This window comes from Artemia franciscana, chromosome 8 (genome assembly GCF_032884065.1).
Source record: "Artemia franciscana chromosome 8, ASM3288406v1, whole genome shotgun sequence".
In the NCBI taxonomy this organism is placed as follows: Eukaryota; Metazoa; Arthropoda; class Branchiopoda; order Anostraca; family Artemiidae; genus Artemia; species Artemia franciscana.
This window is the reverse complement of record NC_088870.1, coordinates 214,745-228,134: the sequence shown is the minus strand read 5'-3', so window position 1 is coordinate 228,134 and position 13,390 is coordinate 214,745. Positions and strand designations below refer to the sequence as shown.

General features: G+C 34.7%; 1 protein-coding gene across 1 annotated transcript in view; it reads right to left on the bottom strand.

The window, feature by feature from the left end:
- The window catches only part of LOC136029851 (uncharacterized), a 96,284-nt gene extending 84,011 nt beyond the window's left edge, over window positions 1-12,273 (bottom strand). Inside the window, 2 exon segments of the mRNA XM_065708306.1 lie at window positions 8,213-8,366; window positions 11,929-12,273. Of these exon segments, the coding sequence (XP_065564378.1) occupies window positions 8,213-8,366; window positions 11,929-12,027 (253 nt within the window). The 5' untranslated portion in view covers window positions 12,028-12,273.
- Between the last annotated feature and the right edge of the window lie 1,117 nt (window positions 12,274-13,390).

The window sequence follows — 13,390 nt, the reverse complement described above, 5'->3', positions numbered from 1 at the left end:
CTCGATTAGAAAAAAAAAACAAAAAAAAACAAAGGAGACCAGAATTTAGATCAAAAGCTTTTACTGGTTTCGTTATGTCATTTATTTTCTTTAGTTCATCTACATAAATTAAAACTGATTTGAGAAAATGGTTGCATTTACCAATGATATATTCTTTCATGCATTTTATGTTACTTCCATCAGTCCGTCCACCTAATAATTATTATAAAAACGTACTTAACCAACTGGTTGAAAAACTTAGAGGGGAGGGGAGGCGTATAATGATATTCAATCTGTATTAATGATTTGAAAATAAGCCCGTGGCTCTTCGAACGCCTATTAGCTTTTAGCAGATATGTAGGCGTGTTGTACCTTGTTTGAACTTTAAAACGAATTTTGAATCTGTATGATTGGGAAACGAAGACAAGTCATTAGCCCCTCCAACACCACAATCCACATCTACTTTTCTAGCAGAGTGGAAGGCATGTTACACATTGTTCGAACGGAAATAATGTGAAGACTTTCAAAATGCATGGCTCGGAAACCACATTGGGCCACCATGTGTTACCAGCATAGTAGTCTATTCGCGTCTATAAACCCACCAAGCAAAAAAAAACTGCATGTATTTTATTCAAGTGGCGCAAGATGATTTGCTAGGTGGCGAAAGAGAGCATTGGCTAGTATCCGTCAGTAAATAAATTAGTTTCCCCCATCATTGGTATCGCGTATTCTAAAACGTCAAGGAACACAAGAAACTGATAAGAGACGAATTTGTGCGGTTTTAATATGTAATTTTAAGTATAAATTGATAGCGCACTTGATAGTTCAGCTTTACCTGCAGAAGTACCATTCAAAATATGCCTCAGCCTAATAGATTAAAATTTTAATTTCAATTAAGGATCTATGTTAACTAGAATATAACGTAAAACTTTCTGAGAGCAGATATATTGATTTGTTTTCACCGGCTTTCATTTGACTATCAAACAGTTTGTGGTAAAGAACTGTAAGTAAGGAGCGACCCAGCTTATTATTCTGATTAAATAAAACCAACAACTTTTCTTAACTTCAAGTAAAGAGCGACATTAAAACATAAAACGAACAAAAATTATTCCAAATATAAAAGGGATTGTTTCCTCCTCAACGCCTCACTCTTTACGTTAAAGTTTGACTCTTAATAACAATTCTACTTTTTAAAACAATAAAAACTAGCATGAAGCGCGAGGCGTTGAGGAGGGAACAAAATTTTTCATATACGGAATAATTTGTTCGTTTTAAGTTTTAAGGTCACTCCTTACTTGAAGTTAAAAAAAAAAAAAAATTTGTTTAATTTCTGAACGATTTTGAATTAATGCATGTTTTGATTTTGGCTCACCGCACATGAGTAATTAAAACAAAATTTGCATATTAAGTTTTTGTGGCTAAATGGTTTTCTCATAGTTTTGATCGGACGATTTTGATAAATAAAAGGGGTGGGGGAGAAGGCCTAGTGCCCTCAAATTTTTGGTTACTTAGAAAGGCAACTAGAACTTTTTATTTTTTTACAAACCTTTTTATTAGTAATAAATAAACGTAACTTTTATTACTTCTATATTTGTATGTTTTTATTGTGTATATGAGGGGGTCTGCCCCCTAGTCAACAGCTTGCTCTTTGCACTAAAGCTTGAATTTTTTTCCAATTCTATGTCCCCTGAATCACAAAGGCTGTCGAATAAATAGTTGAAATTACTAAAAATACCATAGTGTAAAGAGCGTGGTATTGTGGAGGAGACGAACCCCTTATATACGTAATAATTTCTGTTCGCATTAGGTTTTAATGTTGCTTCTTACTTCCAGCTGAATAAAAACTTTTTTTTATTTATTTTCTCATGTTTTTTTTTAATAATGCTATGAAATCCTGCATCCACTTCATGGAAATTCTCTTCCCTCATGATAAATTCCTCCATGGAAAGATCCTCGCATGTAACCACCTCCTCCCGCCCCCCCCCCCAAAACGAAAATGTCCCCCTGAAAATGTCTGTACAATTCCCAATAACCAAGTATACATACAAGCAATGGTAAAAAATTTGTAACTCTCAGCCCCTCCCCCGGGGAATTTTTGAGGATTAAGTCATCCCGAAAGACATAAGTACTAGGTTTTTCGACTATGCTGAACGAAATGGCTATCTAAAAATTTTGATCCGGTGACTTTGGGAAAAAATGAGTTTGGGAGGGGGCCTAGGTGCCCTCCATTTTTTTGGTCACTTAAAAAGGACACTAGAACTTTTAGTTTCCGTTAGAATGAGCCCTCTTGCGACGTTCTAGGACTACTTGGTCGATACAATCACCCCTGAAAAAAAAACACGCATCCGTGATCTGTCTTCTGGCAAAAAATGAAAAATTCTGTATTTTTGTAGACAGGATCTTGAGACTTCTACGTTAGGGTTCTCTGATACGCTGAATCTGACGGTGTGATTTTCGTTAAGATTCCATGACTTTTAGGAGGTATTTTCCCTATTTTCTAAAATAAGGCAAATTTTTTAAGGCTCGTAACTTTTGATGGGCATGACTAAACTTGATAAAACTTATATATCTAAAATAAACATAAAAATACGATTCTTTTGATATAACTATTGGTAGAAAAATTCCATTCTTTAGAGTTTCGGTTACTATTGAACCTGGTCGCTCCTTGCTATAGTTTTTTACCACGAATTGCTTGATTTCAAATATATAAGTTTCATTAGGTTTAGTCTTACCCATTCAAGGCTACGAGCCTGATAAAATTTGCCTGATTATAGAAAAAGGGGGAGAATTTTAGGGGGGAAACACCCCCTATAAGTCAGAGAATTTTAATGACAATCATACCATCAGATCGAACGAATTAGAAAACCCAGCTGCAACAGTTTCAAGCTCCTATCTGCGAAAATGTGGAATTTTGTATTTTTCGCCAGAAGAAAGATCACAGAAGCGTTTTTATTTCTCACAGGGGTGATCGTATCAACCCAGTGGTCCTAGAATATCGTGGGAGGGTCATTCGAACGGAAATTAAAATGTCTAGTGCCCATTTTAAGCGACCAAAAAGATTGGAGGGCAACTAGGCCCCCTCGCAGTCCCTTTTTTTCCAATTAGCTTGATTAAAATTTTGAGATAGCCATTTCGTTCATAATAATTGAAAGGACCAATAACTATGCCTTTGGAATAACATGAACCCCTCACAGCCCCAGGGTAAAGATCTTTAAGCTATAAAACTTGCCCATTGATTACGCATAGTATTTGTTATTGGGAAGTATGCATATTTTGGGTAAGGGACGGGGAAGAATTTTCCAGGGGTGAACTTGTCCGAGGAAGTCACACATTGAGAGAATTTGCCAGAATTCCTAAATTTTTTTTTTTATATGTCATGCTTTCTCTTTTCTGTCTCAGTTTTACACTTGGAGTTGTTAAGCGTAATTGACCGGGATTGAAGTGTCTAAAGGATATTTCCGTGGGGAAGAGGATTTCTTCTTGGAGGTGGGCCAGATTTCCTGGCATTATTTAAAAACAATCGGAATATAAATAAAAAACACATTTTTTTCAACTGAAAATAAGGAGCAACATTAAAACTTAAATGAACAGAAATTATTATGTATATAAACAGGATTGCCCCCTCCTCAACACCTCGCTCTGTATGCTAAAGTTTGAATTGTGTCCCAATTCTTTAAGAACGACTTCTGAAACAAAAGTCGTTTGATTAGAATAATTAGAAGCTTTTTAAAAGTAATAAATAACTTTAGCGTAAAGAGCAAGGTATTGAGGAGGGGGTAAACTCCTTTATATCTATATATATAAAAATAAGTTGTCTGTGTGTGGATCTGTGGATCAGGTGACGTCACCTGAAAAAACTGGATCAGGTGACGTCAAAAACTGAAAAAACTAAAAAAAGGCAAAAACTACAAAAAAAACTAAAAACTAATAAAAAAAATAAAAAAGCTAAAAAACTAAAAAAACTAAAAAAAGGCAGAAACTACAAAAAAAACTAAAAACTAATAAAAAAGCTAAAAAACTAAAAAAACTAAAAAAAGGCAAAAACTACAAAAAAAACTAAAAACTAATAAAAAAAATAAAAAAGCTAAAAAACTAAAAAAACTAAAAAAACTAAAAAAAGGTAAAAAACTAAAAAAACTAACTGAAAAAAAACTAAAAACTAATAAAAAAAATAAAAAAGCTAAAAAACTAAAAAAAACTAAAAAAGGCAAAAACTACAAAAAAAACTAAAAACTAATAAAAAAGCTAAAAAACTAAATAAACTAAAAAAAGGCAAAAACTACAAAAAAAAACTAAAAACTAATAAAAAAAATAAAAAAGCTAAAAAACTAAAAAAACTAAAAAAACTAAAAAAAGGTAAAAAACTAAAAAAACTAAAAACTAAAAAAAACTAAAAAAAAAGGAAAAAACTGAAAAATAAGCTAAAATAAAGGTAAAAACCAATAAAAAACTAAAAAAAAAACTGAAAAAACCAAAAAAAGGCAAAAACTACAAAAAAACTAAAAACTAATAAAAAAAGTAAAAAAGCTAAAAAACTAAAAAAACTAAAAAAAACTAAAAAAAGGTAAAAAACTAAAAAAAAATAAAAAATAAAAAAAAAATAAAAAAAAGGAAAAAACTGAAAAATAAGCTAAAATAAAGGTAAAAACCAATAAAAAACTAAAAAGAAAAAAAGGACAAAACTAAAAAAAATTTTCATCTAAAAAACTAAAAAAAACTAAAAAAGGTAAAAACTAAAAGAACTAAAAAAGAAAAAAATAAATGACGACACTCAAAGAGAAAGCGACCAGGACAAAAGGAATGTTCGATTAGCAATCAACAAAGCACCGGGACACAGGGAGTATAAATGACGACCAGGACATAAGTAAAAAAACAAGAGCTAAGAGCTCATATGGCACTTGTGACGAGGTCGGAAGAGCCGAGAGCTCATATGGTACGAGGTCGGAAGAGCCAAGAGCTCATTTGGACGAGGTCGGAAGAGCCGAGAGCTCATTTGGCACTTGTGAGAAGGTCAGAACCTAAAGTTAAACTTTATAGCACAAGATCCTTCTAAATATCAAATTTCATTAAGATCTGGTCACCCTTTCGTAAGTTACAAATACCTCAATTTTCAAAATTACCTCCCCCCTCCCAATTCCACCAAAGAGAGCAGATCCGGTCCAGTTATGTCAGTCACGTATCTTAGACAGGTTTCTATTCTTCCCATCCAGTTTCATCCTGATCTCACCGCTTTAAGTATTTTCTAAGATTTCCGGTCCCCCCAACTGTCCCCCCCCCAATTACGTTTGATCCGGTTGAGATTTAAAATAAGATATCAGAGTTACGAGGTCCTTCTAAATATGAAGTTTCATGAAGATCCGATCACTCCTTCGTAAGTTAAAAATACGTTATTTTTCTTATTTTTCAGAATTACCCCCCCCCCCCCCGCAATTGAGCGGATCCGTTCCAATTATGTAAATTACGTATGCAAGACTTTTGCTTATTTTTCCAACCAAGTTTCATCCCAATCCTTCCAATCTAAGGGTTTCCCATCATTTTAGGTCTCCCCACCCCAAACTTCCCCCAATGTCACCAGATCCGGTCAGGATTTAAAATAAGAGCTTTGAGCCACGATATCCTTCTAAAAATCAAATTTCATGGAGATCCAATCACCCATTCGTAAGTTAAAAATACCTCATTTTTTCTAATTTTTCAGAATTAACCCCCCCCCCCAACTACCCAAAAGAGAGCGGATCCGTTCCGTTTATGTCAATCATCTATCTAGGACTTGTGTTTATTTTTCCCACCATGTTTCATCCCGATCCCTCCACTCTAAGTGTTTTCCAAGTTTTAGGTTTCCCCCTCCCAACTCCCCGCCCCCATCACCAGATCCGGTCGGGATTTAAAATAAGAGCTCTAAGACACGATATCCTTCTAAACATCAAATTTCATTGAGATCCGATCACCCGTTCGTAAGTTGAAAATACCTCATTTTTCTAATTTTTAAGACTTACTCCCCCCCTCCCAACTACCCCAAAGAGAGCAAATAAGTTCCGATTATGTCAATCATGTATCTGGGACTTGCGCTTATTTTTCCCATCAAGTTTCATCCCGATCCCTCTACTCTAAGTGTTTTCCAAGATTTTAGGTTTCCCCCCTCCAACTCCCCCCAATGTCATCAGACCCAGTCGGGATTTAAAATAAGAGCTCTGAGACACAATATCATTCCAAACATCAAATTTCATTAAGATCCAATCACCCGCTCATAAGTTAAAAATACTTCATTTTTTCTATTTTTCCGAATTAACCGGCCCCTTCTCCCCCCCCCAGATGGTCAAATCGGGAAAACGACTATTTCTAATTTAATCTGGTCCGGTCCCTGATACGCTTGCCAAATTTCATCGTCCTAGCTTACCTGGAAGTGCCTAAAGTAGCAAAACCGGGACTTTAGGTTTTCCCCCTCCAACTCCCCCCAATGTCATCAGATCCGGTCGGGATTAAAAATAAGAGCTCTAAGACACAATATCATTCCAAACATCAAATTTCATTAAGATCCAAATACCCGCTGATAAGTTAAAAATACTTCATTTTTTCTATTTTTTGCGAATTAACCGGGCCCCCACTCCCCCCCAGATGGTCAAATCGGGAAAACGACTATTTCTAATTTAATCTGGTCCGGTCCCTGATACGCTTGCCAAATTTCATCGTCCTAGCTTACCTGGAAGTGCCTAAAGTAGCAAAACCGGGACCGACAGACAGACCGACAGACAGACCGACAGACAGACCGACAGACAGACCGACAGACCGACAGAATTGGCGACTGCTATATGTCACTTGGTTAATACCAAGTGCCATAAAAACTAACAAAACTAAAAAGAAGGTAAAAACTACAAAAAACTAAAAAGAAAAAAAAAATAAAAACTAAAAAAAAACTAAAAAATCTAAAAATCTAAATAAACTAAAAAAGAAAAAAAAAGGAAAAAAATAAAGGAGAAAAACAAAACTAAAAAACGAATGTATATACAGACCGGGACACCGGGATACAAATGACGACCGGGACACAGGGAATATAAATGACGACCGGGACACAGGGACACAACTACAACGGGGATACCGGGGGAAACAGGGGGATATAAATGACGACCGAGACACCGGGGCAGGGAATGGTCGATTAGCAATTACCATCAACAAAGCTCAAGGGCAATCATTAGAATCATGAGGTATAGATCTGAATACAGATTGTTTTCCCATGGACCATTATATGTTGCATGTTCAAGAGTCGGTAAACCTGACAATCTATTTATATGTAAAGACAATGGGACAGCAAAGAATGTTGTATATTCGCAAGTTTTACGTAGTTAAAACCATATATATATATATATATATATATATATATATATATATATATATATATCTATCTATATTCACAGGTGGGACATAAGGACACAACTACAATGGCGCGTAACTATTATGGCGCGTAACGACTTACGCGCGCGGGGGGGCTTGGGGGGGGGGGGGCGCGAAGCGCCCCCACCAACTAGGTGTTGGGGTGGCGCGAAGCGGCACCCCAACAGCTAGTACATAATAATTTCTCTTCATTTTAAATTTTAATGTCGCTCCTTAATTTCAACCGAAAAAACTTCCTTTTTTCATTTAATTAAAATAATTAAGACAAGTTTAGTATCTCAAGCACAGGCTAGTTAGAAAAGAAAAGTATACAAACACATTTACTGTATCCTTTTGGCAAGAACCATTTTTTTCAATTTTGGCCAATTTAAAGAACAATATAGATAATAGAAAATAATTCAGATAATAATCAATTTAGGCTTCAATTAGGTTTGTGGTTTTTCTGAGCGTCGCTAGATAAGGTAGGCTCTTTTTCGTCTTTTTCTGAGACTAACACGAAGTTTCCATACATAGTCGTATATGCTCTACTCTCCACGTGTGCACAGTAGACTTGTTTTCAAATTTATATCAATAAAGCACAAGCTGAAAATTTGACTTAGCTGTAGTATGGAAACAAGGAAAAAATTTCGGGAAACAAGAATTATTAAGACAATTATTATTATATTATTATTATTATATTATACATTATATTATATATAAATATATTATATTATATATGTTATTATATTATATATTATTATTATATATATTATTATATTATATATTATTATTATATATATTATTATATTATATATTATTATATTATGTATTATGATTATATAGAAACAAGAAAAAAAATAAACATTACCGCTGTTCCTCGGACTTCTCGTTTCAGAAGATGCGACAATTTCTTCCCCTAAAATGTCTTTGACAGACTTGATTTCTTCTGTTAAATCTAGGTACATTGATTGTATTGTTTGATAAAAATTTCTTGCCTTGTTTTCCATATGGTCAGTTCTCTTCTAATAAAAAAAGAAATACATCTTGAAACATTTAGAAAGGTACAACAAATAAAAGACAGGGGGTTGAGGCAGACAAAGTCCTAGACTGTAACCAGATGACCTATGCGATGGTGTTTTGGATAAAGGAAGTGAAACCCTTTGTAATACATCGTGGTTCTTGCGGACACATCCTACATATTGATTAGTATCAACTATACATGATAATAACTTCCCCCTTAAACAAAAAGCATTTTTCATTAAATCTAATACAATTACGATTTAATTACAATACCATTGTAAGACATCTTGTGAACACACCCTGTATCTTCATTGATATTATCTATGTTGTACAGGCAACTATGTTCCTTCTCCCTCAGGCAAAAGGCCGGATTCGCTAAATCTACAATAAAATAAATTTGTCCACATCCTTCATGCTTGAAGGATCAGCAAATATTTTAAAAAAAAACCTTTCCCATTGGATAATTAGTAAATTAGCCTACAATCAAAATCATTAAACGAACAGAAGGTAATATTTGGATAGTTTTGGGGAAGTAGCCAAGGTGATGGCTCTAAATAGAGTGGGATAGAGGAAACAGTACTCGCATGTAAATTGGCCTTATGTGCATGAATACCAATGAATTTTTCTAGTGGCAATAATAATCAAAACTAACAGTATACCTTCTATATTAATGTCTCTTAGTGTATATGGTACGGAATTCTTCGAATTGGCATCAGTTAACTCACCTTTCGAATTATAAAAATATATGTGCATAGGAGCTCTTACTGAATAAGCAGCCAGTTCTGTCAATTTAGAGTGAAATAAGAAAATTGTAAAAGAGGAAATAACAGTAATGATACTGAGTCATTCGTGTCATTTTTGAATGTAGTCAGTTCTGTAACTGTTCACAAGTTCCTGCTAAAGGAACTGGCTAGGTTATGGCTACTCTGTTTTGATTAACCTTCAGTAAAGATAAAAAATTGAAATAGAAAATAGTATAAAAATTCATGTTCCTTGCTTTTAGAGTCCTTGCGTTTTTTGTTTCATTTATGGCTATCTTGAATACTTCGCGCATTCAAAGGGTTGGCCTTTTTCGAATAGTCACTGAAGATACATCTGAAACTGATGGATTTAATTTTCTACTGTACACCACAGACTAACAGATGGACTACACGTAAAGAAAATAGTTGTTTCTCCCAAAAATCACTATCAATTTGAAACAGTTCAAGGTTATGGTTTGGACATATAGGGTTATTGTAAGCACAAAATTGATTGCTAAGCTCTGGCAAACGATGAGATATCTCCCTTAATGATGTCATAAGGATCGTTTATAGGAAATTTTTCCGCTAATTCTAATGATTTTTCAATTTTGAAACCCACCATTAATGAATATAATTCAAAGAAAGACTTCTGAAGACTTGTGTGATCCCTATAAATTTTTTTCTTCCCTTGTAGCAGAATTAAGAAAATTTACCTTAAAACTTCCATTTTTATGTTTAAATTCGAGTTTTTAACAATTCTTACGCACTTCGTGAAATTGATGCCACATGGTTTTAAATAGATAAATTTTAAGAGTAAATTAATGAATACTTACCAACCGAACTTACTTGACTTTAATAGATTTTAAAGGTTATAATTTTTTTTAAACTGTCTAACAGATTTGGAGGGAGTGTCTCTAAACTCGCAAAAAAATGAATTTAAACATTAATTCACCTCTCAAGACAACGAAAAAATCGAACATTCAGTTACTAAACTAATTCCCCAAATCTTCTTAATGGCTGAAAAAGTTTACAAGTTCTTTATTTTGTTTTTTAATATCAACACAAAATTGTTGAAAAACTTAAGAGAAAAAAAGCTTGGTAAGATGCTTGAAAAGAGAAAAGACAGAGAGAAAACTGGACGGTTTTAACTCCACTCAGAATGTGACATTGAAAGGAGATACAAGCTTGAAAATTAAAGGGAAGAGCTCAACTTCTAGAAACAGCAAGATTTGGATCTCAAGACTAAAAACAGCTTCTAATACAGTTCTGAAGGTACTGGCTACCCAATACTTGGAAAATTATTTTTACCTTGTCATTTCATGAATTGAAAATCATAAATAATTCAAGAGTAAAATAAAAGAAAATCCCGCATTGTCTAATTTCGTTGTTAGGGCTTTTCGGTAAATTTCCACAAGAACATAGCCGAAAACTACCCTTTAGTTATGCTTAATGCACAACTAAAAACCAGTTTCAACATTATGTGAATATAATTACCTCAACTTGTAGCTTGGAGCAATCTAAGGATTTCTACTTGTAGAGCTCCAGAGTTGACGATTTGAGTTGAATTCAGGATTCTTTAGTGACCAGGTGCACTGTGCTGATCCAAAGCTTCCCAGTTGAGTTTACACTCTCTGGAGGACCACTCAGCATCCAGTCTTCGTTTAATGATATCCACAGATTCAGCTGTAACAGTTTTTGCATAAGAGTTTATTCCAAGTGTTGGTGATTTTTGAAGAAAAGAATTGATGGCGGAGTCTGAATAGGGTAGGCTGCTTAACGAGTTTCAGCTGATGACCTCTAGTTCTTGAGTTAGGACAAACAGTTGGAAATAATGCTGGGGGTGTAATAGCCCTCAGTATCTTATAGGTTCAAATAACATCACCTCTATTTCTTCTGCATACAAGAGTTGGTAGTTTCTGCTTTGCTAGTCTTGATGGGTAGGAACGTTCCTTTTATGCCAGATATCACTTTAGGGGCACGTCTCTACACATCTTCCAAAACTTTTTATGTCTTTTTTTTAATAAAGGGAGGCCAGAGACATTCCAAATTTAAGCTTAGGATGCACAAGTCCCTTATACAGAAGACTAATAACTTAAGGGGAACGAATGGAAAGAGTACGCTTAATCATTCCCATGGTTGAATTAGCACCAGCAGCAGTCTTTTTAGCATGAATGCTGAAATTTAACTCACTATCAATAGTGATTCCAAGATCCTGTTCAGTATTTACAGAGGAAAATAGGAGACATGAGAGACCATAAGATCGACAAGGGTTCATTTTGCCAAGGTAAATGACATGTCACTTGACAACATTGAATTTAAGAAGCCAAGCATCAGCCCATTGATCAAGCAATCCAAGATCATTTTGTAGAAGGGTAAGATCTTCACAAGACAAGGCTGGTACAATGAGCTTCAGGTCTTCAGCATAGAAAGTTAGAACGTACAACAAGAGGCCTGGGCAATGTGGTTTGCAGAGTGGGCCGAATTCTAAGCAAAATTAGAGCTATCTTTTGAAATTCAACATCTAATTTCACACAACCTCTCTCTACTAAGTACGTACTAACTATCTATCCTTGTTATGTAAGAATAGGGTAAACAGAAAAATATTTCAGGCTCCAATTTGGATTAACTGAACGAAAATTTGAAAAGCGAGGGAAAACAGTAAGGAGAAAGCATCTTTTTGGGGATTAATATAGGCTATTGCCCCATCTCTGATAGTCTTATTACAACATGAAAAAAAGGTCTTGGGAGGGTGATCTACCTTAATATTAACCTTGGTTTTGGTAGAGGAAAGCCTAAATAAAATCCAATTGCAAAAAAGAAATACCTGCGTGGCTTTCTTCAATTGCTCCCATTTTGATATTTGTGCCTTCAAAATAGAGCATTCTGTCACACTGTCCATTAGCTGTTTTTTCAATACCACCATATCATTTGCCAGTTTAGCTGACTTTAAACGTTCATTTTGATGGCACTTGGCTAACTGTGTATTGTTGCTTTTGGTGCTCTGGTAGAGAGTCCATAAATTTTCACTTCTTGTAGAATCTACAAAATTTTTCAGACATGAGAAAAAAAAGATGATTCCATCCCAATGATATTACTATACTTATAATAAATATTTGGTGATTGACAAATTGAATATTAATAACCTAACCAACATATACATTTTGATGTATATGAATTGTTGTTGCCCAAAAAGGGGTGCTAAGCGTATCCCCTACAACCCAAAAATTACCCCACAGACACTTATCTTGTACTGCTATGATAACTCAACCCCCTGGAAAAAAAAAGAAATTAAATATAAAAATTAATCTTACACGAAGGGCTCGGAATGATTCCTGCTCACTAGAAAAGGGAATTGACGACATGTCAAGGGACTTTTAAGGGGGGGTGAAAAAAGGGGCTCACAGGGATCAAGTCAGAAGAAATTTTAATTACCATTCATGGCCAAAACACTCCTTTGCTCATACATCAGAAGCGATGGTCAAGTCAGTCTAAGAATCATCATATTCATAACCCTCGGGAGGAGCTCATTTTCTATGGAAACGGGTCAAGTGTCTTTGTTTTTCTACTTTCTTTTTGTTAAAACTTTCATTTATGTTTATTTAAAACAAAATAAGAAAAGGAGCTTCAAGACTGGAATCAAGCTACAACAATCCACAAGACTTCACCTTGGAAGCTAACTCATTAGCTTCTTCGACTTCTTTGAGAGATTGGTTAACTTGCTTATCAGGTTCGACTTCCTTTTTGGTATGTCCTTTGCAGCCGGCTTTTTTCATCTTCTTGCGTTTTCACGGTACTCTCTAGAAGGGAATTGGCAAAAGCGATGTCCACAGAATCCTTTGAAGCCACCACTCTCTGTAAGCAATCGGTGGCCTTTTGTCAAGAGGGCATCAACAATTGATCGTTTTTGTTTTTCAGAGACCCTTTTTCTTGCAACTAATTAAAAATAATTTTTCAACAACAACAAAAAAGTAAAAAACGTATCAAACCAGAAAGGAGCAAAAATTGAATCAAATAATCTACCAAGCCTTTAAACTACCACAAATCAGCATCGATAAATGAAATGAACCAAAAACGAACAGAAATTACAATAAATAGTCGAGTCAAACTCAAAACGAGCAGAATTTAACACAATTGGGGCTCAAAACGCCCATACCTTCCCAAGGCCAGAACAAAATTTGCTCAATCACTTTAGCTCTTAAAGAGGGCACTATAACTTCTAAGTTCAGATCAAATGGGACCCATCTGAATTTTACATGACCATCCATACCATGAAAACCTTTAATGTC